General features: G+C 44.0%; 1 protein-coding gene across 3 annotated transcripts in view; it reads left to right on the top strand.

The window, feature by feature from the left end:
• The window catches only part of Cnot10 (CCR4-NOT transcription complex subunit 10), a 51396-nt gene that overhangs the window by 7948 nt on the left and 15716 nt on the right, over positions 1-27732 (top strand). For 2 of the 3 annotated variants that reach the window (XM_027415304.2, XM_027415302.2), the window contains exons 2-13: positions 321-415; positions 1189-1350; positions 3452-3602; positions 6319-6461; positions 7376-7462; positions 8182-8265; positions 12670-12787; positions 16507-16656; positions 17664-17866; positions 21927-22048; positions 23120-23296; positions 25618-25698. In XM_027415304.2, the coding sequence (XP_027271105.1) occupies positions 321-415; positions 1189-1350; positions 3452-3602; positions 6319-6461; positions 7376-7462; positions 8182-8265; positions 12670-12787; positions 16507-16656; positions 17664-17866; positions 21927-22048; positions 23120-23296; positions 25618-25698 (1573 nt within the window). The remainder of the gene's footprint in view (positions 1-320; positions 416-1188; positions 1351-3451; positions 3603-6318; positions 6462-7375; positions 7463-8181; positions 8266-12669; positions 12788-16506; positions 16657-17663; positions 17867-21926; positions 22049-23119; positions 23297-25617; positions 25699-27732) is intronic. The other variant, XM_027415303.2, reaches the window with a different exon arrangement.

The following is a 27732-nucleotide window of genomic DNA, read 5'->3' as shown; positions in this document are numbered from 1 at the left end:
AGCGCTTGGGTGATAGAGGAAGATCAGTGAAATACTGCGTTTGAGGCTGTTGACTATATGAGACTGTCTCTAAACCTACTCCCACCCACCCACCCCCCCAAAAAAAAAACAGATGAAGAAATTCATTGTACAGCTTCATTTCTTGTGCCTGCATGGACATGTGATGAGCGGTGGAGGTCAGGATAACTTGTTCTCTGTATCCTTTAAGATTTGGGCATCAAACTTGAGTTGTCAGGCTTGTGTGCAAACAATATTTTCTCTTGCTAAGCCATCTTGCCATCCCCAACTTCCATTTCTAAAGGAACTTTGTGTGTTTGCAGATCAGGGAGCAGAGAAACATGAAGGGGCAGGCCAGTCATCTGGGGTCACCGACCAGGAGAAGGAGCTGTCCACCAGTGCTTTCCAGGCCTTCACAGTAAGAGACAGTTTCTCTCTTCATCTGCTCAAATCGGGACTGTCGAGTAGGACTCTCTTAAGCGAATTTGAATCTTATATATTTGTTCTGTCATAATTCAGGAATTAACTTTAGGGAGAAGTAGGTTTGATTTTATGTAAACATGGTGGAAATATTGGAAGTACTTGGAGCCACTCCAAATTTTTGTTTTCACAACATGTTTTAACTCCAATGTTGTTTGAGTCTTTTAAATTTAGATTGGTAAATGTATGGGTCAGTCTTCCCATTTCCCTACTCTGTTCATTTCTTATCTTGAATGTACCTTAAAGTGGAACACCAAATATTTGTTGTCAGAATTACAACTTCTCTGACATTAAACAATATGAAAAAAACTTATGATATACATGTGCATGCATTTTAAATATACATTAGACAGAAGAATTTGATTTGCATTCAAAGTATATTTACTAGGATCTGACCTTTGTAATAACTGTGTTCCCTTTCTTGGCTAGCGTCTCCTAGCGATACCCTGCCAGCGATATGTGTGCGATCTATCATGTCTACATATGTGTGTTACAGCTCTCCCTGCTGACGAGAGAGCTCGGGTCTTAGAAAAAGATGGTGCGGTGTTTACCTGATTGCATGACCTAGGGCTTTCACTTAGAATACTGAGGGGACTCCCCCTTTCGAACATAAGTAGTGAGGGAAACGTATTTGAAAAAGCTGCATTGTTCTTAAAGCTGATATGGAATTCTGTGTATCTATGTGTGTTTTTGTTTGTCTTTTCTTTTTAGTCTGGAAATTATGATGCCTGTCTGCAACACCTTGCCAGTCTCCAAGATATAAACAAAGATGATTACAAAATAATTTTGAACACAGCAGTAGCTGAATTTTTTAAAAATAATCAAACAACAACAGATAATTTGAGACAAACACTTAACCAGCTGAAGAATCAGGTGATAAATGAATTTTAACTGTAAAAATTTGTTGTATTAATGTTTGAAATATAGTTAAGGAAAATAAATGTGATTTCTTGCCTGATACTGAAGACAGAACTACTTCTCTGAATCCTTTGTTGCTACTAGTTTTGTTTGGATTTAATTATTAGTCCAGGCCCAACACTGGGGAGGCATTGACCAGCCAGCCAAGCCTATTTAGCAATCCCAAGGCCAGTGAGAAACCCTGTCTCAGGAAAAAGATGGAGAGCAGCAGAGGAAGATACGCGATGTCGACCTCTAGCTTTCATAGGAGCTTCCCACATGAACACACAACAGAAATTTTAAAATAAAACACTACAAGAAGAATTGACTTTCCTTGGAAATGGAATTTTCTGTATTTAAGATACCTTTTAATTTGAAGATGGTGGCTGGCTAAGTAATGAAGAGCTCCCTTGAGCTGCTGGTCACCAGGGTCTTTTCCACCCTGTGAGCCCCGCTGTCGTGTCAGGCTCAACCCTGTTGGTGACTGAAGTCTGATTATGAACCACTGTTCTGTGAAGCTTTAGGTTCCATGCCATCAGCCACACCAAGGTTGTCAGGTCCGTGTATACTAAACCACTGCCTGATTTGCAGAAATGTCAGAGTTAATTTGTTTTAATTTTTATGATGGCAAAGAAATGTAGTTTTAATGTGGCTAGAATTTTAGTTATGTGTGTCATACGTAAATTAGAGACTTGTGAAATATAAAGAGATTAAGGGCAGCCTGGTTTACAAAGTGTCTTCTAGGCCAAGCCAGGCATGTGCCTGCCTTTAACCCTAGCACTCAGGAGGCAGTACTCTGAGTTCAAGGACAGCCAACACTGTATAGTGAGACCCTGTTCCAAACAAACAAAAAAAGCAATGATAATAAAATACAATATAATCCCTACACTTGTTAAGATGAGGCAGGAGGATTGCTGTGTGTCTGAGGTCATCTGGGGCTATTTTATTTTCAAAAATGGAAAGATAGGCAGGAGAGATGGCTTAGCACTCAGAGCACTTACTGCTCTTGAGAAGACCCAGCACACATGGCAGCTCACAGCATCTGTTCGTTTTTACTGTGGGACTAAGTCCTTAGATATGCTCCCTTGGTCTTGGACAGCATAATTACAATTCTGGTCTCCCATATTTGTAAGGTAAATATCTGCATTCTCCCTGTGTAGCTTTGACTGGCCTGGAACTTGCTGTGTAAGTGAGATTCAAAATGTTTTGTCTAATAGGATTTCAATGTGAATGAAACAGATAAAAATAATTTCTAGTATTTGGGACTAATTAAAACCTAGAGTTACTTTGGCTGGAGAGATGGCTCAGTGGTTAAGAACTTCCAGAGGTCCTGAGTTCAACTCCCAGTGACGACATGATGGCTCACAAGCATCTATAATGAGATCTGGTGCCCTCTTCTGGTATGCAGAATACTCATATATAAAATACAAATAAATACATTTTTTAAATTAAAAAGAAAACCTAAGCCGGGCGTGGGTGGTGCACGCCTTTAATCCCAGCACTTGGGAGGCAGAGGCAGGGGGATCTCTGTGAGTTCGAGACCAGTCTGGTCTACAAGAGCAAATTCCAGGATAGGCTCAAAAGCCACAGAGAAACCCTGTCTCAAAAACCAAAAAGAAAAAAAAAAGAAAACCTGAAGGTACTTTTTTTTGTTGTTTTGTATTTTGTTTTAGAGACAGGGTTTCTCTGTGTAGCCCTGGCGGTCCTGGAACTTGCTCTGTAGACCAGGCTGGCCTTGAACTCAGGGATCTGCCTGTCCCTGCTTCTCAGTGTTGGGATTAGGGGGTGTGCCACCAGCCTGGTGAAGGTACTATTAAAACGTAGGAAAATAAGAAAAAGAAGTGTTGGAGCTGGGCATGGTAGCACACATCTGCACTCGCAGCTACTCAAAAGATTGGCCTGGAACTCACTGTTTTGCCTTGGCTGACCTTGAACTTAGAATAGTAGTTCTCCTGCCTGGGCTTTGTAGGTGCTGAGGTTACAGGGGTGTGCTATACGTCCGGCTGAATTCTTTCATTTTTGCAGGTTGTTTTCTTAACTGTTGTTAAGAGCACATTCTGCCTGGATTGTTTTGTAGGTTCACTCAGCTGTTGAAGAAATGGATGGATTAGATGATGTTGAAAACAGCATGTTGTATTATAATCAAGCAGTCATTCTTTATCATCTGCGGCAGTATACAGAGGCCATATCTGTTGGTGAAAAACTCTATCAGTTCATAGAACCTTTTGGTATGTTATCTGTCGGGCCAGAAATTCATCCTTTCTAGCTTTTTTTTTTTTTTTTTTTTTTTTCTAGATGACCTAAACTAAAGCTGTATGTCAGCGTTTAATGGGAATAGCTCGGTCAGCAGAATGCTTGCCTTGCAAATGTAAGGACCTGGCTGGGTTCAATGCCTAGAAGCCACCTAAAAACAGCTAACATGGTAGTATATGCTTGTAATATAGTGCTGGGGGCAGATAGAGGTGGATCTCTTGAGTTTGCTGGCTAGATGGCCCGGCCTGCTTAAGCGCTAGGCTATTGAGATACCTGTCTCAGAAAACTAGAGTCAAGGTCTAGAGAGATGGCTCAACAGTTCAGAGCACTGGCTGTTCTCCTAGGACATGAGTTCAATTCGCAGCACCCACATAGCTGCTCACAATCATCTGTCACTCTCAGAAAATCTGAAGCCCTCTTCTGGCCTCCTCAGGCACATATAGGCAGGTAAAACAACTAAAGAGAACGAACGGTCACTAAGGATCAACCCAGAGATCCCTCTTGTCTTCTACACATGCATGCACACATGCAACTGCATACCTGAGCACACACATATAAAATGATCAAAATAAAGCTGTTTAAGCCTTTCTAAATTTAATTTTAGAATAGATAAACTTCTATGACATTTAGAGAAGTCCTGTTTCCTTTAGCACTCCTCACCTGAGTTTTAAAGGGGCCCAAAATATCCGGTAGACCAGTTGTTCAGGGTCATCCTCTGACACTTACTGGGTTTGAGGACAGCCTGGATTTCATGAGATCCTATCAAAAAGGAAGGAGGGTAGGAGGAGGAAGGGAAGGGAAGGAATGACCTTTTGGAGAGTAGAAAGATGTTTGTCCTTTCTTTGCTATTGCATACTCCCTTAATGACTAGAGCCTTTTTACCATGGCACACTTGAGAAAAGATGGGGAGGGCTGGAGTGATGCTTGGTGTTTTGGAGCACTTGCTGCTCTTGCAGAGAATCGGGGTTTAGTTCCCAGGCCTACATTTTTCCTCAGCATGCACTAGGTTTACACATACATACACAAAGGCAAAACATTCATATGCATAAAGTAAACATTTTTTAAAGATTTTTTTAAGGATTTTATTTATTTATTATGTATACAACATTCTGCTTCCATGTATATCTGCACACCAGAAGAGAGCGCCAAATCTCATAACGGATGGTTGTGAGCCACCATGTGGTTGCTGGGAATTGAACTCAGACCTGTGGAAGAGCAGTCGGTGCTTTTAACCTCTGTGCATCTCTCCAGCCCAAAGTTTTAAAAGACCATTTTAACATTGGAGTGTTAGAGGACAGTGTAGTATTTCGTTTCTCTGTTGCCCTGCTGAAATTTCTGCATGTAGAGAGCTAATACAGGTTTGTGTTTTATTTCTGATACTGGCCTTAAGAATTGGGGAGGTTGGAGTCTGAGGAGAAGAGAGGAGCCAGCAGATGAGCAGCAGGCTGGTATGTGGTTAGAGAGCACCAGTCCACAAGGAGTCTGCTCGTTGTGTTAGATCAGACCATGAAGGAGACATCCGAGGCTCTGAACACTGGTCTGTTGGTGGTTCCTATACAGCAGGTGGTGGAGTGTGGTCCCTGTGCCCCTGTGACACTTGGGAAGAGGATATGTAGCCCTTTGACAACTCATTGAGCAGCTGGTAACTGACTCTAGGGAACTGTTTTAAGTTGCCTGTCTCTTTCAGTCCTGATGGCTTGGTGACTGGTAGACTGGCCAGGAGAGAGGCAGTGGTAGGGACTGTGTGACAAGAACTAAGTCCCTCCATGAAGCTATGTCAGAATTGGTCCCCACTGAAAGCATTGACAGTGCTTTTCTGAATTCTGCCAACAGTTCACAAAATACTATGAATCTGTACTGTGGCTAAGAGAATATAAAGTTCAGTGTAAGTCATTTGGATACATTTATTTTTGTGAAAATTATTGTGGTTTCCTTAATTTTTCTATTTAAAAGGTTTGTTTCTATTTTAAGTATTTTTTAAATTATATGTGTTGGGGTATGTCTGTGTGTGTCTGTGTGCACATGAATGCAGAGGCCTGGAAGTCAGAGGCATTGGTCCCCTGTAGTTACAGGCATTGGGTCCCCTTGAGCTGTAGTTACAGGCTGCTGTTGTAAGTTGCCTGATGTGGGTACTTGGAACTTGGGTCCTCTGGAAGAGCAGCGAGATTTCTTAACCTTCGAGCCCCTTGTTTTATTTTTGAGAAAGGATCTTACCGTGCAGTCCTGGCTGTCCTGGAACTCAGTATGGAGATCACCCTGACCTGGAACTCTGAGATCTGCCTGCCTCTCCTGAGTGCTGGGATGAAAGGCGTGCACCGTCACGTGCCGCTAGTTTTTTACTTTTGCTGGTTGGGTGTTTTGTTTGGTTTTATTCTAAGCAGTTTGGGGTTCGTAGCAAAATTGAGCCGTTTCCTACCGCCCTCCCCATCAACATCCGTAACTCCCCATAACAGCTGTCCTCGTTGGTAAGTATCAGTGCGTATCTTACAGTGGATGAGCCACACTGACACTTTACAGTCCCACAGAGTCTGTAGCTCACATTAGGATTTACTTCTGATGTACATTTTGTGCATCTGAACAAAGTACCTACCCACTGGGGTGTTATACAGAGGACAGTAACTGCCCTAAAATACTGCTCTACCTTGAAGTGTAACTTTTTCTGTTTGTTTGTTTGTTTGTTTGTTTTGCCAGAAGAAAAATTTGCCCAAGCAGTGTGCTTTCTGCTTGTAGACTTGTATATATTAACCCACCAAGCTGAGAAAGCTCTGCATCTTCTTGCTGTCCTAGAAAAAATGATCTCACAGGGCAGCAGCAGCAAAAACGGAAAGAATGAGGTGAGTTCCCAGCCATCAGACTGAGACTTAGAAGGTGTGACCCATGTCTGTCACATGAGACATGGTATCCTAGCAGCTTTCTGGAGGTGTGATTCACAGGAACTGTGCTGTCCGTCCAAGCCTTGTAAGCTTGCCTCTTAAAACTTTTCATTTTAAACACTTGCATGGCTTACATTTGTTTAGCTCCAACAAGTGTATTAAGAGATTCCAGCAGAGTGCTTTTAGCATTTTTCCTAAAGTTTGTGTTGTATAGTATTTCTTTTCCATATTTGGTGTATATGTGTGATAGGTTCTAATCTAAGGACGGTAGAAACACTGCAATCCTTGTCCCCGGGGCCCTCTGCAGGGAAGGGATGGATGGAGTACAGTGAGTTCATGGGTGGAAAGAAAGAAAATGAGAGAAGTTTCTAGGACTCGTGTGTTTGATTTGAATATTCAGTCTGACGAGTCAGAAAAGGAGGGATGGAGTAGAGTAACTCGTGGTAGAAGAGACAGCACAAAGGGTGTGAACAGTGGTCCTGATGTGTCTGAGATGTGGGGAGCAGCCAGGCAAGCACACTAGAGAGAAGGTGGGTCTGTGCAGAAGGAAGGTGAAGGATTGAGGCTTCCTCAGGGAAAGTAGGGCTCAGTGGTGCTGTCAGGGTAATCACACAGGAGGAGGGCAGAAAAAGACAGCCTGTCTTGGGTTTTAGAGGCATAGTCTGAGGGGCACTTGTGATTTTAAAATTGGTCCATAGCTATGCTCTTCTCCTCCTGTCAGGAATGCCGTACTGATCCTCAGTCCCTGGGAGTAGGCTCTGCAGCAGGTTCAATTTGAAAATGGCCTCTGGATACTTGATTTGGACACTTTGTACTTAGCTCATTTGGAAATCAGTATGGTTACAACTATTTGATTTTGTTTCACTATTGTACAGACTGGCAATAATAGCAACAAGGATGGATCTAATCCTAAGGCTGAGAGTGGAGCTCTAATAGAGGCTGCAAAGTCCAAGATACACCAGGTAGTGTATGCTCAAAGGGTGGACATGCATGGAAGCTGTGTGAGAGGCACATAGACACTAATTCAAGGCGGTGCATTTACTCGGGTTGGAAGGATGTAGTTTAGAAGTATAGTTTTTCCTGTAAATACATTTTGCTTTACATACACATACATACAGTATAACTTCTTTAAGTCACTGTATAGAACTTTGAAATAACCTAGAGGGCTGGAGAGATGGCTCAGAGGTTAAGAGCACTGGACTGTTCTTCCAGAGGTCCTGAGTTCAATCCCCAGCAACCACATGGTAGCTCACAACCATCTATCATAAGATGGTGCCCTCTTCTGGTGTGCAGGCAAATATGCAGACAGAACACTGTATATGGAATAAAAATAAGTAAATAAATTAAAAAAAAGAAATAACCTAGAATATATGATAAGTCAATATATGGAATTTTAAAATTATACAGATAAGATAAATTGTTTCATGCAAATTTGGATTTGTAGGTTTTTGGCTCGGGAGTATAATGATTGCCTATGATGCACAACACCTTAGATTCTATCCCCAGCGCCACACAAAAGAAAAGGAAAACAATACTTAAGATCATTTTTAAGTTGCATTTGGATGAAACTGGCATTTGACTGCGTTGTAAGCAGATGAGATTTACCGTCCTGCTCTGGGAAGCAGAGCTTGAGCGTGTGTAAGTGACCCACCTCTTACGTGCCTCCGTTCCTCCCTGACAGTACAAAGTCAGAGCGTACATCCAGATGAAGTCCCTGAAGGCTTGCAAACGGGAAATCAAGTCTGTCATGAACACGGCTGGAAATGTAAGTTCCTCCTGGGCTTTCCTCAGGGCTGTCAGCTTGCGACTCTCATATTTAGACTGAGGTTTGTCAGTTCTCAGTGATGGGGTGACTTACTGGTAGAGCACATGCCGCTAACCCAAGTTCTGAGGGGAAAGGAAGATTCTGGGCTAGCTGGCTTCTAGCCTGCCATTGAAAACACAGGCTTCAGGTTCAGGGAGAGCCTGTCTCAGCAGAACAGGGAGAGGTCTGCACACTTGCACAAGCCCCTGTGCCTATGCACATACACATAAATAAATCTTGTTTTTAAAAATTGGTGGCCAGCATACACCTTTAATCCCAGCACAGGGAAACTCTTCAAAAAACCCTAAGTAAATTAAATACATTGTTAAGTGCTGTGCAGTTTACTGCTTATACATGAGGCCATTAATCTTGACTTGGAAGTTTCTCCACCTAGAATAATCCCTGAGATTCTAATTCTTAGTGAGCAGAAGACCTCTGGGTCAAGAGAAGGCTGAGCAGAGAGAGAAAGAGCTAGACTGTAGAAGGCGAGCATGTTTATAAGCTAGCGAGTAATTGCTGGGTGGGAGATTTTCACAGTAGTGTCCAGACCTCTGTGTGCATTTGCACTCTTGAAGATTTCAGGAGAGTGATCTGAAATCCAAAACAAGAATTTTGGAAGAGAGATATTACTGCCTACAAGCAAAACTTGCTGTCTGAAAATTCTTCCTTTCATACTTGGAAGAACACCTGGTTATTGGGTATTAGTGAAAGGTGAGCTTGAATCCTGAGAAATGAGAACGGTTGGGGATAGCTCAGTGGTGGAGCAGTACCCTAGCATGCAGTCTTTGTTAGGTACCTTTTTTGCTCTTTAATCTTTGGGGACCTGCCACCCAGATCCCAAATGAATGCATAGAAATTTATTCTTACTTACGCATGCCTGGCCTTAGCTTGTCTTGTTTCTAGCCAGCTTTTCTTACTTAAATTATCCCATTTCTCTTTAACTAAGTTTTGCCTCTAGGCTTTTTGGTTTTTTGTTTGTTTGTTTGTTTGTTTTTCAAGACAGGGTTTTTCTGTATTTCTTGTAGACCAGGCTGGCCTGGAACTCACAGAGATCCTCTTGCCTCTGCCTCCCGAGTGCTGGGATTAAAGGCGTGCACCACCAACTCCCAGCTGCCTCTAGGCTTTTTACCTTTCTTTATTCTATATATCTTTCTTTCCTTCTTACTCCTCGGGTGGCTGGGTGGCTGGTCCATGGCGTCCTCCTCTTCTTGCTCCTCCTCCTACCAAGCCTAGATTTCTCCTCCTATTTATTCTCTCTACCTGGCAACCCCACCTATCCCTTTCTTATGTCTAGCTATTGGCCTTTCAGCTCCTTTGGTGGGGGGGGGGAGGGTTCGAAACAGGGTTTTTTGTTGTTGTTGTTTTTGTTTTTGTTTTTTGAGATGGGGTTTCTCTGTGACTTTGGAGGCTGTCCTGGAACTAGTTCTTGTAGATCAGGCTGGTCTCAAACTCACAGGGATCCACCTGCCTCTGCCTCCCAAGTGCTGGGATTAAAGACATGCGCCACCATAGCCTGGCTTCGAAACAGGGTTTTTCTGTGTAACAGCTCTGGCTGTCCTGGAACTAGCCCTTATAGACCAGTCTGGCCTAAGCTCACAGAGATCCACCTGCCTCTTCCTCCTGGCATTAAAGGCATGCGCCACCAATGCCAATCAGGCATTTTAGGCAGGTAAACAACTTTACAGAGTTAAAAAAATGCAACATAAAAGAATGCAACACATATTTGCATCATTAAACAAATATTCCACAATTCCACAGCATAAATGGATGTGACACTTAAGCTAATATTTCATAACAGTCCTGCCTGGGTTTAGTCTTAAATTCACACACACACACACACACACACACACACACACACACCCCATATACACCCATGTTGTTCTATTACTTCAGAAGTGAAGACAGGAGGATCAGGAATGCAAAGCTAGCCTAAACCATCATTAAAAACAAGGGCTAAAGACATGGTTCACCCAGCAGTTAGGATCACTCACTGCTCTTGCAACGTAAGTTTGGTTCCCAGCAACCACATCAGGCAGATCACAGTTGCCTGTAACTCCAGTTGCAGGGGATCTAAATCCCTTTTCTGGCCTCAAAAAAGCACTGTACTCTAGTGCACAAGCTACCACTCACATATACATATAATCATTAAAACTAAAATCTTGAAACCACAATAGCAAAAAAGACATCCCTCCATAGTACGTACATAAATCAAAAGCCTGGGTGTGGTGGCTCCATTTTTTTTTTAAAAAGATTTTATTTATTTATTATGCATACAACATTCTGCTTCCATGTATCTGCACACCAGAAGAGGGCACCAGATCTTATAACAGATGGTTGTGAGCCACCATGTGGTTGCTGGGAATTGAACTCAGGACCTCTGGAAGAGCAGTCGGTGCTCTTAACCTCTGAGCCATCTCTCCAGCCCGGTGGCTCCATTTTACAGTACCAACATTTGGGTGGTAGTGGCAGAAGGGTCAGAAGTTCAAGGTCATCCTTGGTTGGATACCAAGCTCAGGACCAGCTATAAATCCCAGCCCCAGGGGATCTGACATGCTATTCTTGTTTCTGTAGGCACATACTCAATATGTCTGTGTCCCCTTCTTCCATGCTCTCCACACACACACATAATTAAAAAATAATAACTTAGGTCTTTGTCTTAGTCACTGTTCTATTGCTGTGAAGAGATGTCTAAGACGACTTTTATAAAAGAAAGCATTTAAATGGGCTGTCAGAGGTTTAGTCTATTTTCACCATGGTGGGGAGAAAGGTGACACACAGGCAGACTGGCACTGGGGAAGTAGGTTCAAATTCTACATCAGGGTTCCCAGGCAGCAGGAAGAGAAAGACACGGCCTGGCTTGGGCCTTTGAAATGTCAAAGCCCGCCTCTAGTGACACACTTCCTCAACAAGGCCACACCTCCTAATCTTCCCCAAGTAGTTGACACTCCCTGATGAGCAAGGATTCAAATACATGAGCCTATGGGGACTAACACCCCCCTCCGCCCAGGGTTTCTTTGTGTTTCCCTGGCTGTCCTGGAAATCACAGAGATATGCCTGCTCCAGCCCCAAGCCCAACCCCAACCCCGAGTGCTGGAATTAAAGCAATGCACCACCACTGTCTGGTTTATGGGGGCCATTCTCTTTTAAATGACCACAGCCTTTTTTTTGGTTTTTCGGTTTTTCGAGACGGTTTCTCTGTGTAGCTTTGGAGTCTATACTGGCACTCCCTCTGGAGACCAGGCTGGCCTCGAACTCACAGAGATCCACCTGCCTCTGCCTCCCAAGTACTGGGATTCAAGGCGTGCGCCACCAATGCCCGGCCGACCACAGCCTTTTTTTTAAATCAAAAGGAAATAAAGAATATCACTCTTTAAGTTACTGTTCTACTGCTTTGAGGAGATACTACGACCAAGGCAACTTATGCAATGAGTTGTTTAATTTGGAGGCTCACAGTTCCAGAGGATTAGAGTCTGTGACCATCATGGCAGGGAGCATGGCAATTAGGCAGGAAGGCACTGGAGCAGTATCTGAGAGTTTGCATCTGATTCCATGTACAGGGTGAGCATAGAGAGCTATCTGAGTGATGTGGGCTTTTGCAACCCCAAAGCCTGGCTGCAGTGACAAACCTGCTTCAACAGGGCCACACCTCCTACTCCTTCCCCCAATGGTTCCACCAGCTGAGGACCAAGCATTGAAATACATGGGTCTGTGGGCCCATTCTCATTCAAACCACCATAATCATCAGTTTTGCAATAACTATCAAAAGAAAAGTCTTAGTTGATGCTGTAAAATTGGCTTGCAGTTAAGCCAGCCTCAGGGTTCTGTGCTTGTATCCCCAGCTGCCTAAGAGGCTAAGACAGAAGATCACTTGAATGCAGACCATGCTGGGCACAGAGACTGCAGTGAATGAAAATGGTTAATGCTCTGTGAACTCTGTTCTTTTTTTTTTTTTTTTTTTAAGATTTATTTATTTATTATGTATACAGTGTTCTGTCTGTCTGCACGACAGAAGAGGGCAGCAGATCTCATTACAAATGATTGTGAGCCACCATGTGGTTGCTGGGAATTGAACTCAGGACCTCTGGAAGAGCAACCAGTGCTCTTAACCTCTCAGCTATCTCTCCAGCCCGTGAACTCTGTTCTTATGTACACATTTATAATATTTTTAGGTGGACACTTCACAGGCTATTGTCTGCAATGTTTCCGTATTTGAAATGTCAAGATCCATGCAGCATTTAGAGATTGTTTCCTGTGGCATGATTCAGCTGGTTATGTCCTAACATGGGCATGCACAGCAATGTAGTCCCGATCATGCAAAAAAGAACTGAAGACAAATTTTAAATCACTTTTATGTTTCCTTTACAGTCTGCACCCTCCCTGTTTCTCAAAAGCAATTTTGAGTACTTAAGGGGCAATTATCGAAAAGCGGTGAAGCTCTTAAATAGTTCAAACATTGCCGAGCATCCAGGCTTCATGAAAACAGGTAAAAGAAAATTGTAATGTTTTTGTTGGTCTACTCCTTATTGCTTGGGGTCCCCTCTACCCCCCACATACCAGTCTATTTCAGAGTTATTTTCTTCATTTTTTTAAATGGAAATGTTCTAAGTCTGGTATGATGGCACACTCTAATCCATCACTGGGCTGATGAGGGCAGAGGAATCTCAAATTTGAGGCCAGCCAGGCTGCCTTTCAATGTTCTTTTTTTTTTTTTTAATAATTTTTTTTTAATTTAATTTTTTAATTTTTTTAATTTAATTTTATTTATTTTATGTATATGAGTGCTTTGTTTTCATCCATACCAGAAGAGGGCATCAGATCTCTTTACAGATGGTTGTGAGCCACCATGTGGTTGCTGGGAATTGAACTCAGGACCTCTGGAAGAGCAGCCAGTCAGTGCTCTTAACCACTGAGCCATCTCTCCAACCCCTCAATGCTGTATCTTAAAACAGGGTTTTCATATTTCTTTCTGAAAAACAATTTTGTTGAGATTTTTATCAAGTAATTTGTTTCCACATTGAAAGAGGGCTCATCACATCTTTGCTTTCTTTTGACTTTACCTGTTCCTGGTCCATGTGTGTCCATGTCTCTGTGTGTGTGGAGATGTTTGTGTTTTTTGTCTTGGATTCTGTTCAGATGCATACATAGCCTCTACCTCTACCTGCTGGTCCTTCCCCCAGTCTGTGGTCTGAGTTGACTGGAGAGAGGAGAAAGGCAGTTTTACTCTAGTTTCCTCTTGGACATTTCTTCTTTTCTTTTTTTTTAATTTGTTTATTTATTTTAATTAGATAAGTACTCCATTTGCATGTACAACTTTATACCAGAAGAGGGCATCAGATTCCATTAGAGATGGCTGTGAGCCTCCATGTGGTTGCTGGGAATTGAACTCCGGACCTCTGGAAGATCAGTTGGTGCTCTTAACCACTGAGGCATCTCTCAGCCCCCTTGGACATTCTTTGAAACACTCAGTCCTAATGCTCCTGGGTTTGTTCAACTTGTGTCTTGTATCTCATGTACACAGGCTGGCCTTGTTTATTTAACTCAGTGTATCAAGGATGACCTTGGTTTTTGTGATCCTCTTACCTCTCCCTCTGCAGTGGAGAAGTACAGGCATGCACCATTGCTCCTGTATCATGCTGCCAAGGATTGACCATGTGGTGCAAGGGCTTACGAATTCCAGGAAGCACCCAACCTATTAAACCACATCCTAGCCTGTTCTGAATTCTGTTTCTGATGTATTCATGATCATAGTATAAGATGGTCTCTCATATTACAAGTGCACTCTGAGAAAACTGCAGGAGGTCAAGAGCTGGAGGTGAAGTGGGTGTTGAATCAAAGTTAGGGCTCTCTGATGGGAAGGTTTTGGGGGGTTTTGAGAAGGGGGACAGTTCGAGGAAAGATTTCTCTGGCCATGCTGGAAATCACCTTTTAGACCAGGTGGGCTTTGAACTCAGAGATTCACCCAAGGTGTGCACCACCACCACCACAATCCAGCTTCTAATGTTGAAATCTTTGTTTCCCCTATGTAAACCTTAGTTTTTGCTAATGATAAAATATGGTTATCAAAGAATACTTGGAAGGTAGAATTTAGCTGTAATTGCCTATAATGTCATACCTAGAGTTGGTCTGTTTAAGCATCTTAGTGTGCTTACTGTTCTCTCTTGTTTGGTTTTCTTTGCTGTGCAGCCCAGGCCAGCCTTCCTTTTCCTGTCTGTGGTCAGACCCCAGAGTCTGATTCACGAAACAGCTTTTCTACTGATGACCTAAATTCTCAGTCCCTGTTTCCTTTTAATATTGCTGCCTTGTTTAAAACTCAGCATAGCCAGGTGGTGGTGGCACACCAGGAGGCAGAGGCAGGTGGATCCCTGTGAGTTTGAGACCAGCCTGGTCTACAAGAGCTAGTTCCAGGACAGTCTCCAAAGCCACAGAGAAACCCCATCTCGGGGCCGGGACAGGGGGCGGTGGACATGACAAACAAACAAAAAAGAAAAACCAAAATAGATGAATGAATGAATGAATGAATGAATGAATGAATGAATGAATGAATGCTCAAAGCATACAGCCTTGGTATTTAGCAGTAAATATCCTGTCACCAACTTGTCATCATCTGGCATTTTGTGTTGTGGATTGTAAAGTAGGGCATGTGCTAATTAGTACATTTTATTGTAATTTTGTTTAGAGATGGGGTAGCTGTGTAGCTCTGGCCAGCCTCAAACTCAGAGATCTGCCTAACTGGCTTCCACGTGCTGAGATTAAAGGCATGAGCCACGACACCCAGTCTCAAACTCTGATGTTATTGCCTCCACCCCTCAGGTGCTGAGATTATAGCATGTGCTACTCCTCTGCCACACAAGCTTCAGTCAATGGTTTTGGAGTGTTTGGTGGCTCATTCAGAAAATGAAAGCTAAGTTTGGGTTATTTTCATTATACCAAAGTGAAAATCTATTGACATAGAGTTTGGAGAGATAGCTAAAGATTTTGACCACACACACACACACACACACACACACACACATCAACTTTTTGTGATTAAAAACATAACTACACATATACATACAAGATCAAGTCACTAAACAAATGACAAATGTTAATGTGCATGAGCATTTGAAACAGACAGAAGGCTTCTCTGACATACAAGGCAAGGGGCAGCTGATAGACCAGATGAGATCATGCATTCATGCATAAGCTAAGAAATAATGCACTTGTAATCCCTGCACTCAGGAGGATGAGACAGGATTTCCAAAGTTGAAAGCCAGCCTCAGCTACCTAGTGAATTCTAGTCCCCCAGGACCAAATGTGAGGCCCTCTCTCAAAGTAATGAAAATGGTGGTGGAATTGTAGCAGTTGGTAGAGTGTTCACCTATCATGCACAGAGCCCTGGGTTTCATCTCCAGTACCACACAAACCAAGTGTGCTGGTTTATGTCTATGATCCCTACACTTTATTTAGGAGGTAGAGGCAAGAGATTTAGGTCATTCTCAACGTCACAGAGAGTTCTAGTGTTGCCAGCCTTTTTACACAGGATTCTGTCTCAGGTGGTAGGTAGTATGATGAATAGACTGGTGGATAGGCAGAGCAAATAAAGAGTGGAAACTTAGCTTCAAATGAACCAGGGTTTGAATACTCTGTATTTTCTTTTTTGGGTTTTGTTATTGTTTTGCTTTGGTTTTGTCTATGTAGTGCTGGCTGTCCTGGAAGTCACTTTGTAGACAAGCTGGCCTCAAACTCACTGAGATCCACCTGCCTCTGCCTCTTCCTCTGCCTCTTGAGTGCTGTATACTCTGTTCTATTGCCTACATTCTCCCTGTTATTTATTCTTCACTTAGTGTATTTTAGCTGTTTCCATGTCAAGACCTTATATGTTCTACCATTGAGCCTCCATGTTTAGATTGCTTCATTGTTTGCAGTTTATATGGTATTTCACTGTGGATGTATGGCATGTATATTGTTTTTATTTTTTGTCACTTGCTGAAAATAAGGTCAGAAAAAAAAGTATGCAGGGTTGACTTAAAATAGTATTATCTGCCAGAAAGAGTGTGTCACCCTATCCAGTCCTCACACTTACACCATTCCTAATGAACTGCCTTTTAGCGACTAAGTGACATTCCAGATAGATTAACTAACTGACAGCAAGTAGATCTGATTTGTATATGAGGGACTGCAAAAACAAAATTGTGTGGATAAAGTGGTTTGTGTTGTTTTCAGGTGAATGCTTGAGGTGCATGTTTTGGAATAATCTTGGTTGCATCCATTTTGCCATGGGCAAGCACAATTTGGGGATTTTCTACTTTAAGAAGGCTCTGCAAGAAAATGACAATGTCTGTGCCCAGCTCAGTGCATGTGGCACTGATCCAGGTAGGCAGCACTGGGAACTGCAGTGTCCTGTTTAGAGACACGTTACTGAGAGAGCAAGCATGGGGGAGGAGAGCTGGGTGTGGGAGATACAGTCAGAGCTCAGGGGAAGTGACAAGTTTTGTTTGAAGGTTCCATAGTAAAAGGAGTTGCGGTCATCCCATCGAAGGGTGCAGGCCGTGTGGACAGACTTGGCTCTGGAGACATTTAGTAGTTATTGCACCTTGATGTTAGGAAGCTAAGAGAAACTTTGACTTACCAAAAAAAGGGGGGGGGGCTGGGGAAATGGCTCAGCAATTAAACAAGGGGAGCAGACCCCAGAATCTGCATAAATGCTGTGTACCCATGGCCAAGGCAAGATCCTGGAACAAGCTGGCTGGTGAGACCAGCCCTCTCAGGGAGCTTCAGTAACTGTCAGCAACAAAAAGGCCCGAGTGATTAAGAGAGCACCTCGACCTCAGACTTTTATACTTTCACATACGTACACACATGAAAACTCACAGACATGGGGAAAAGGAAGAAAATTCAGTTACCTCAGTTTGTTTTAGATTTGAATCAGTAACCCTAGATGGTGTGTTGATCAGTTCTAATTAGTCATTAGGATTTCTCCACTGTTAGGCCAGCGTTATTATAAATTGTTGGTGGAACTTCCCAAGTGATGGATTGGTGATATCTGACAGCCTTAAAGCATGACTGAAGTTTGTCATTTAACATTCAGATTATGTGGATCCTTGATCAGAAATGCTTAAAATCAAGTAGTTTGCTAATTTTTACATCATAAGCATCTATTTAATTGATTAAAAAAAATATTCTAGCCAGGCGGTGGTGGCACACACCTTTAATACCAGCTCTTGGGAGGCAGAGGCAGGTGGATCTCTGAATTCAAGGTCAGCCTGGTCTACAAGTTGAGTTCCAGGACAGCCAGGACTACCCAGAGAAAAAACAAAAAACAAAAGAAAGAAAGAAAGAAAAATATATTTAATAATCTAGTCTGCAATTTTTATTGCTAGGCAAAAAGTTTTCTGGAAGACCCATGTGTACTTTGCTAACCAATAAGAGGTATGAACTGCTGTACAACTGTGGGATCCAGCTGCTGCACATCGGGAGGCCACTGGCTGCCTTCGAGTGTCTGATTGAAGCTGTTCAGGTTTATCATGCAAATCCCCGGCTTTGGCTGCGGCTGGCTGAATGCTGCATTGCTGCCAATAAAGGGGTGAGTGCTATCTCTTGGGACTCTGCTTCTCCTCTCCAACACTTGTTACACAGAAAGCAAAACATACTTGGGATCTAAGACCTCAGTTTCCTTTTCAGCCTCACCGAATCTGTAGGAGACTCTTCTGTTAGCAGCTGGGGGTTGTTTGTCACTTGCTTAGCTCTGATTGTTGGCAAAGGGTTGGTGCCAATGAGAAGACTGTCTGTCAGAACAGTAGCTCCTGTTGGGCCTGGCCTGTGCCATCTGCAAGCATGAAGGAAGCGTGTGAGTGTGGCACTAAGGGTGAGTGTGTGAAGTGTGAATGTGGCGCTAAGAGTGTGTGTGTGAGGTGTGAATGTGGCGCTAAGAGTGTGTGTGTGAAGTGTGAATGTGGCGCTAAGAGTGTGTGTGAAGTGTGTGAGTGTGGCGCTAAGAGTGTGTGTGTGAAGTGTGAGTGTGGCGCTAAGAGTGTGTGTGTGAGGTGTGAATGTGGCGCTAAGAGTGTGTGTGTGAGGTGTGAATGTGGCGCTAAGAGTGTGTGTGTGAAGTGTGAGTGTGGCGCTAAGAGTGTGTGTGTGAGGTGTGAATGTGGCGCTAAGAGTGTGTGTGTGAAGTGTGAATGTGGCGCTAAGAGTGTGTGTGTGAGGTGTGAATGTGGCGCTAAGAGTGTGTGTGTGAGGTGTGAATGTGGCGCTAAGAGTGTGTGTGTGAAGTGTGAGTGTGGCGCTAAGAGTGTGTGTGTGAGGTGTGAATGTGGCGCTAAGAGTGTGTGTGTGAAGTGTGAGTGTGGCGCTAAGAGTGTGTGTGTGAGGTGTGAATGTGGCGCTAAGAGTGTGTGTGTGAGGTGTGAATGTGGCGCTAAGAGTGTGTGTGTGAAGTGTGAGTGTGGCGCTAAGAGTGTGTGTGTGAGGTGTGAATGTGGCGCTAAGAGTGTGTGTGTGAGGTGTGAATGTGGCGCTAAGAGTGTGTGTGAAGTGTGTGAGTGTGGCGCTAAGAGTGTGTGTGTGAGGTGTGAATGTGGCGCTAAGAGTGTGTGTGTGAGGTGTGAGTGTGGCGCTAAGAGTGTGTGTGTGAGGTGTGAATGTGGCGCTAAGAGTGTGTGTGAAGTGTGAGTGTGTTTGGCGCTAAGAGTGTGTGAAGTGTGAGTGTGTGACTTTGGCGCCTGTTCTGATGGGGAATGGACAGGAGTGCAGTAAGCAGCATTCCCTGCCGTGAAGCGCGTGACAACCAAGTTCCTCCTGACACACTGTCAGCTGCTCCAGCCTCCACACGCCTGGACATGGCAAGGGGGGGTCGTTTCCCCACTTTTCACTGACCTCTCTCAACCCAAGACTTCGGAGGCTGCTACTGTCTAGAGGTGACGGTGCAGAGCAGCCTAGTTTTAGACATTGTGGACAAGTGTGTCAGGAGGGTCTTGCCTGGCATGCCTGCCCGCCAGAGCTTACATCAGATGCTGAGGTTGTTCCCTGAGCAGCATTTTCTGAACAGCAGGCAGAAGAACCCAGGGCTTTGAGGAGGCATGTAGATGGGCAGTGTTTGCACTCGGGGTTGAGGTAGTCAATGACTTTAGTGCAGCGGAGAAGACAACACTAATGGCGCTCCTGAGTGGCTCGGTGGTGCCTTCGCTTGTGCTTTACCTTGCATGGTGTCGGGTGTGCACGCATGTTCGCATGCTGGCTCACACTCAGCTTTATGCATAGCAGGAAAGTACTCTACCACTGCGCTGCTTTGAGAGTTTTTCTTTTTTTTTTTCTTTTTTTAAATTTTATTTATTATGCATACAACATTCTGCTTCCATGTATATCTGCACACCAGAAGAGGGTGCCAGATCTCATAATGGATGGTTGTGAGCCACTATGTTGTTGCTGGGAATTGAATCCAGAACCTCTGGAAGAGGAGTCGGTGCTCTTAACCTCTGAGCCATCTCTCCAGCCCCGAGAGTTTTTCTTTTTAAGATTTTTTTTTATTTTATTTTTTTTAAAGATTTACTTACTTAGTATGTATACAGTGTTCTGTCTGCGTGTATACCTGTAGGCCAGAAGGAGGCACCAGATCTCATTACAGATGGTTGTGAGCCACCATGTGGTTGCTGGGAATTGAACTCAGGTCCTCTGGAAGAGCAGCCATATTTCAATCATTTTTAAATTAACAAATAAATTCTAGGCAGATTCATACCTGTTAAAAACACTTGTTTGAGCTAGGTGGTGGTGGTGTACACCTTTAATCCCAGTGCACGGGAGGCAGAGGCAGGTGGATCTCTGAGTTCCAGGACAGCCTGGTCTACAGATTGAGTTTCAGGACAGCCAGAGCTACACAGAGAAACCCTGTCTCTAAAAACCAGAGCAGGGGTGGGGGTTGTTAACTTGGCTTCGATGGTTCATCAATGAAGAGTACTTGCTGCTTTCTCAGAGGGCCTGAATTTGACACCCAGCAAGCACACCAGATGGTTCACAAACCGCCGATAATTCAAGTTCTAGACCCTAGAATTTAAACGGGATCTAATGCCTTCTTCTGCTCTCCTTGACACCACACTCGTGTGCATAAACCCCCACTGAGGCACACATATACACATAATTTTATAAATTTAAATGTGTAAATAAATGAGTGAATCTCTAGGAGTCACTTACCTTCTTCATCCTTCATCAGTTCACGAGCTTGAATTGTGGGGACCTTTTGAAGTTATTAGAGGGAGACAGTGGTTATGGAGGTATCTGTGTTTACAGAAGGACTCCAGGGCCAAGCTGAGTTTTGTGTTCCTGCTGGCTGGCTCCAGGGTGTGGCTGTAGAGGAGATTCGGGGTGTCTCATGATGGTGACTAGGTAGGCACTCATGTCACAGTAATTATCCAGGGGGAAGGAGAGTTGTGTGTCACTGCTACTACCAAGCTCCTGTGGTGAAGTAATTTGTATCTTTAAATTTAAATGTTTGTTGATATTATGGATTGGGGCTCTAAATTGCCTAGAAGGCAAGAATTATACCTGTGTGAACTCCATATGTAGCTTGTTAGATTGTTTCTGGTAATGTAATTACTACTTTAGGGGAAAAGATGCTGGGCAAGGTGGTACTTATAGTTTCAGCACTTGGGAGGCAGGAACAAGCGGGAGGGGCATCTAAAAGCCAGCCTGGTCTAAATAGCAAGGTCCAGGGCAGCTAGGACTACATGATGAGGCCCTATATAACAGAAACACTTGGTGGGGGCAGAGAGGGGTAGCTGGAGAGATGGCTCCAAAATAAAATGGTTGCTATACTAAACATGACTAGAGTTTGGCTTCCCAGCATCGTGAATAGAATGAGCATAATTCCAGAACTGGGAAGTCAGAGATGGAATCCCTAGCTGTCTAGCTGAATTGGCCTTACCAGCCAGCCCTAGGTTCTGTTGAGAGACTCTGCCTCAGTAAATACACAGGAGATAAACCAAGGACAACTCCGTGTTACCCTCAGGCCTCCAGGCTCACACACAGGCACCTGTGCATCACACATACAGATACACATGGTGGAAAATAAATGTAGCTTCACCACGTGGCCATCAGAGATTAAAGCAATAGAATTATAAGTTTGAGGCCAGCTTGAGCTACATAACAAAACCCTGTCTCCTAAACACACAGACACAGACACTTATTTAAAGTTGTAAAATTTGGTGCTGGAGCCAGGCGGTGGTGGTGCTCGCCTTTAGTCCCAGCACTCAGGAGGCAGAGGCCGAGGCAGGCACATCTCTGTAAGTTTGAGACCAGCCTGGTCTACAAAAGCTAGTTCCAGAACAGCCTCCAAAGCCACAGAGAAACCCTGTCTCAAAACAACAACAAAATTGGTGCTGGAAATGGACACTTAATTATCTTGCAAAGAACACAGGTTAGATCCCTACCGATCACATGGTGGTACACAGCTGCCTGTGGTTCAGGGAATCCAGAGTCCTCTTCTAGATGTGGGTACCAGGCACACATGGAATACATACATACTGGCAGGCAAGCACTTATGTATATAAAATAAATGTATAAAACATAGTAATAATTATAAATTGGTCATATTTTATGTTGTCTTATAGTTCCTTTAAATTTTATTTGAAATATTTTTTGTTTTGCAGACTTCTGAGCAAGAAACTAAAGGTCTTCCTACTAAAAAGGGGATTGTGCAATCTATTGTCGGTCAGGGGTATCACCGTAAAATAGTTCTGGCATCACAGTCTATTCAGAACACTGTCTACAAGTGAGTATTTTTCCATGAGCCAGTGTGTCTCTGTAATAACCCTGTTCACACTGTGGTCTATGTGGTAGGAGCTTGGGCTTTATTGGTTTCCAGGAGGAATTGCTGTGTCATGACATTCCATGGCTTCATCAGTAAACTCACCACAAACCTAGGCCCATTCTGAGTAAACCCACAGTGAGTTGATCTGTCGAGTGAAACTGATTTAGAACATCTGTGGGTGCTGAAACTGTCTGTCCTAAGGAAGCAACCCATTCATTTCTGTGAATCAGGATGTCCTGAAGAGGACGTTTTGGTGTTCCCATTTTAGATCACACTGATCCGGGACAATGGCCTATGCTCCTCACCCTTGCCTGTGAGTCCCCACCCATGGAGTCAACCTGCCTCTGATTGAAAAGACCCACAAGCAAGAAAATTATAACCTATGGAACATACACATAGTTCCTTTTTTTTGTTGTTGTTTTTCCAGACAGGGTTTCTGTGTAGAACTTAGTCTGCAAGAACAGCCAGTGCTCTTTTTGGATTTTTTGGTTTGGTTTGGTTTGGTTTGCTTTCGTTTGCTTTCGTTTGGTTTGGTTTTTTTAGACGGGGTTTCTCTGGCTGGTCTCGAACTCACCTGTTTCTGCCTTCCCATTGCTGGGATTAAGGCAAGAGCTGCCACCCGGCCAGTTGGTGCTCTTAACCACTAAGCTAGTTCTTTAGCTTCCCACTACCCTCCTTTGCTTTCTTACGACACCTGTTCTGACCTTTACCCTCATGGCCTCATCCATAATTCCTCTCTTGCATTAATATTGACAGAGTACAGAGTACTTGATTATGCATTTACAGTCCTTTGTGGGGTTATTTATGGTGTTTCAAGACAGAGTTTCTCTGTGTAGCCCTGGCTGCCCCAGAACTTACCCTGTAGACCAGGCTGGCCTAGAACTCACGAAGATCCACCTGCTTTTGTCTCCCTGGTGCTGGGATAAAAGTTGCCATCACCACTGCCATCTAACAGTTAGTGATTCCTTATAGCAGCAGTGTCCAGTTTATTTTTCTGCTGTCTGTTCAACTTATTTGTCTTGTTCTTTGAAGTGATGGGCAGTCTTCAGCCATTCCTGTAGCCAGTGTGGAGTTTGCAGCCATCTGCCTCAGAAATGCATTGCTGCTGTTACCTGAAGAACAACAAGACCCAAAGCAGGAGAATGGCTCCAAGAACAGCAGCCAGCTAGGAGGGAATGCGGAGAGCAGCGAGAGCAGTGAGACATGCAGGTACCTGTCCCGCTCACCTGTGCTGCAGCTTCTGCTGCTCTGACAAACCCTGGGACCAAAAGCTTCTCGGCAAGTGTAGTGCTCTATTGCTGTGAAGAGACACAGTGGTCATAGCAACTCTTACAAAGTATTTCATTGCGGCTTGCTTACAGTTCCCAGGGGTTTGGTCCATTAGTGTCATGGCAGCACTCAGGCAGACATGGTGCTGGAGAAAGTGGCTGAGAGTTCTACATCTGGGTCCATAGGCATCTGGAAGAGAGACACTGGGATTGGGGCCTGTCTTGAGGTTTTGAACCCTCAGAGCCCATCCCCAGTGACACACTCCTCCAACAAAGCCACACTTCCTAATCCTTTTAAATAGTACCTCTCCCTGTTGACCAAGCATTCACACATGAGTCTAGGGGAGCCAGTCTTATTTGAACCACCACAAGAAGGGAAGGGCTGGTTTTGATCATATTCCATCCCTGAGCTGATGGACCACCCACACTGGCCTGGGTCCTTATGAGTCAGCAGTTGAAAAAAAGCCCACAAACTTGCGTATAGGCCAATCTGATGGAGTCCTTTTCTCAGCTGTGGTTCCCTGTTCCCAAATTACTCTAGCTTGTGTCAGGTTAACAACAACAACAACAACAAAAACCCCGGCGTTGGTGGCGCACGCCTTTAATCCCAGCACTCGGGGAGGCAGAGGCAGGCAGATCACTTTGAGTTCGAGACCAGCCTGGTCTAAAAGAGCTAGTTCCAGGACAGCCTCCAAAACAATACAGAGAAACCCTGTCTCGAAAAAACAAAAACAAACAAAAAAACCCAAAAACTAATCAATGCACCTAAAGCCCTTCAGGACGTCTTTAGCAAGCCCTTCTATCCTTTATATATCTTCCTAAGCTCCATGCAGCAGTTCCAAACTACTTGACAACAAAGGAGACTGTGATGTTTCTGAAGAGAAACAAAGTAAAAGCTAAGTAAGGAGAGTGTCAGGTATGATTCACACATGTATATTGCAGTTCTGGAAGGCAGGAGGATGACAAATTGGGTAGCAGTCTGGGTTACATAACAAAACTCAGTGAAGAAATAGGAAAGGAAAGAAATCCCTGTAGGTTAACAGTGGAGATATTCAAAAGTTTTATGGGTATTTAATACTTATTAAATATTAGGAGCCAAGCTAGGCCAGGGTGACACACGCCTTTAATCCCAGCACTTGGGAGGCAGAGGCAGACAGATCTGAGTTCCTAGCAAGTCTCAGGACAGCCAGAGCTATAGCTGTGAGGCTCTGCCCTCCCTCCCCCCAAAAAGGGATCAGACAAGGTGGTTTCACTAGGTAAAGGCTCTTACTGCTAAGCAGGGCAACCTGAGTTCTGTCCCCAGGAGCCAATGTGGAAAGAGCCGACTTCTACAAGTTGTCCTCTGACCACCATGTGTGCACTATGGCACATTCATTGCCACACACATGCACAAATTTAAAAATGCATATATATTTTTAACATGCCAGCTGGGTGTGGTAGTGCACGCCTTTAGTCCCAGCACTCAGGAGACAGAGACATTCCGATCTCTGTGGGTTAGAAGCCAGCCTGGTCTATAAAAAAAAAAAAAAAACCTACTTGCTTTAGTTTTTTTCTCAATTCTTTTTGTTTCTTTTTTTGTGTTGATCTAGATCTATAGTCCAAACCCAAGTCAGCTTCGAATTTCCAGTGAGCCTTCTGCCTCTGCCTCCTGAGTGCTGGATGAAAGAGATGAGCCACCATGCTCAACCTGAAGGTCTGGTCCCTTTGCCTTAGGTTTAAACCCATGTCTCCATTCCAACACCTCCTTTCTTGATTATAATTTTTTTTAAAGTATTTGTTACAAAAATTTGAAACAAAGTCTCATATAGACCTGGCTGGCTCACCGGGTAGCTGAGGGTGACCTTGAATTTCTAACCATTAAGCTACCTCCCATATACTGGGATTAAAGACACACAGCATCATGCTTGGTTTATGCAGTGCTGGGAATAGATTGCATGGCTTCATGCATGTTAGGCCATCACTCTATCAACTGAACCACACTCCAGCCTATTTACTAAAGAAATTTTGAAGCAAAACTAAAGGGTTTGAAGATACTTACGTAGTAGAGATGTTTGCAGCTAGAAGTTTTGTAGAAGTGCCAATGTGCACTGGGAAAATACAGTTGTGCGCAGTACATAGTCAGTGTGAATGTAGGGCCAGGTCTCCATTCACTAGTCGCCCCAACTCACACACTTGTAAGAACTGCATTAGAGTGAAGCAATAAGGATAGGAAAAGAAATTGCACACTGTTTGTTTATATATCTGAGTCTTTCTCTATTTCAGCAGTAAAAGCCATGATGGAGATAAGTTCATTCCAGCTCCACCGTCTTCTCCGTTGAGGAAACAGGAATTGGAAAACCTAAAGTGAGTATCTGCTGCAGTGAGCATCCACTGAGGTGAACACACTGACTTCCACCTGCATCACAGCGCTGTGGGACAGTGGGCCACACGCCTGCACCGTCTGTCCTCTCCATAGCACCACCTGCACTGCCTTCCTTTCCCCATTTCAGTGCTGAAGTTACAAAGTGTGCGGCCATGCCTGGCCTTTTCCATGGCTGCTGGGGATGCCAAATCAGGTCCCCATGCTTGTACAGTGTGTGCTATTACCCACTCTGCCTACTGGAAGTTTCAGGCCTCTGGAAGTTTATCTGAACAAACTGGGGTGGGGAGGCCATAATGCTGTGGATGCAGTGGGGGACTTGTGTGTGTTGGGCTGGTGCTTCATCACTACCATTGAGCTAGGCCACACCCCCTAGTTACAAGGTCCTGTTCCCTGAAAAAGTAAGCTTTCCAGTGAACTGCATAAAGGATATTGGCTCATAAAAAAGGGGGGACTGAAGAAAACAAAAATAGGAGCTGAAGAGATAGCTCAGTGTTTAAGAGCACTAAATCTACCAAATACAGTTTTGTTTGTTTGTTTTAATGTAGTCACTGGACCAGCAAGATGGCTTAGTAAAGACATTTCCTCACCAAGCCTGACGACCTCAGTTTGATCCCCACATCCATGAAATAGAAAGAAAAAGGAGTTCTGTGAGTTGTCCTCTAGCCTCTACACTTGAGTGCCTATGGGAATGCGCACGCAAATAGTGTAAAAGTAGAAAACAGCTAAAAGCAGTTCCTTTCCAACCAGAGTCAGATATGGTTGTCCACACCTTTGGTCATAGCGCTTGGTAGGCGGAAGTGGCCTCTGTGTGTGGTGACTTCGAGACATGGCTAAGCTTTTAAAAGAAAAAAAAATCTACTTGTATAACTAAAATAAAGTCACTATACTACATTTTTGTCCCAAATAGAAAAGCAAAGTGAATTCTATAAAAGTCGCCTAGGTTTGGTGTAATAAGTACACATGCATGGTAAGTTTCAGCCAACACAGTATTTGGTAAAATACTTGTCCTCAAACCCTTCCCTTTACAGATGCCTGACACTGCCCTGCTTGCCTGACATATTTTGTACACATCCCTGGAGGTCTACTCCCTTAGCCGGGCTGTGGTGGTGCACACCTTTAATCCCAGCATTTGGAAGACAGGCTGGCAGATCTCTGTGAGTTGGAGGCCAGCCTGGTCTACAGAGCTAGCCCCAGGACAGCCAGGACTGTGACACAGAGAAACCCTGTCCCAAAAAACCAAAAGAGAAAAAGTTACTCCCTCTCTCCACCGAGTGGTTCAGATCTGCAGGCTTGATGGCAAATGCCTTTACCCGTTGAGCCGTCTCACCGGCTCTTGTTTGTTTGTTTGGCGGCATCTTATGTAGACAGGCTGGCCCTGTGGCCAAGGATGATCCTGGTGTTCTTGCCTCCATCTCGCCAGTACTAGAATTGATTTTAGGCATGTAACAGTCCACAGGTCTACCCTGCGTTGTAGTAATTCAACCTAACCCTCTGAGAATGATCATGACAAAAGGCCAGATACAGCCAGAGTCCTCAATTTTACTTTTTGATGTTGTTGTTTTTCAAGACAGGGTTTCTCTGTGTCACAGTCCTGGCTTTTCTAGCACTCTCTCTCTCTGTAGACCAGGCTGGCCTCGATCTAAGAGATCCGCCTGCCTCTGCCTCCCAAGTGCCGGGACTAAAGGCATGCGCCACCACCGCCTGGCTTAGAAATGAATTTTAATTTGTCTTTTTTTGGTAAGAGGCTCCAAAATGGATAAAAGGACAAACATAATTAGGCCCTGTATAACTGTTGCACAGATATAAATCGTGGCAGGCTTTAGGTAATTCTGTAGATCCTGACGAGGCATCCTTGAGTTCTTTCTCCATTGGTGTTAAGGAGCCCAATAACATGCACGTTGCAGGAGGGTCAGCTTGATTAAGGCTTATGTTTGTTTGGGTCTTGTCGTGAGACAGAATTGGAGTAGGGGAGACCTGCTGGGTGATGTGCCTCACCTGGTCTTCAATTTTTGTAC

Source organism: Cricetulus griseus, chromosome 4, assembly GCF_003668045.3.
Source record: "Cricetulus griseus strain 17A/GY chromosome 4, alternate assembly CriGri-PICRH-1.0, whole genome shotgun sequence".
NCBI lineage: Eukaryota > Metazoa > Chordata > Mammalia > Rodentia > Cricetidae > Cricetulus > Cricetulus griseus.
This window is presented reverse-complemented; position numbering and strand designations above follow the sequence as displayed.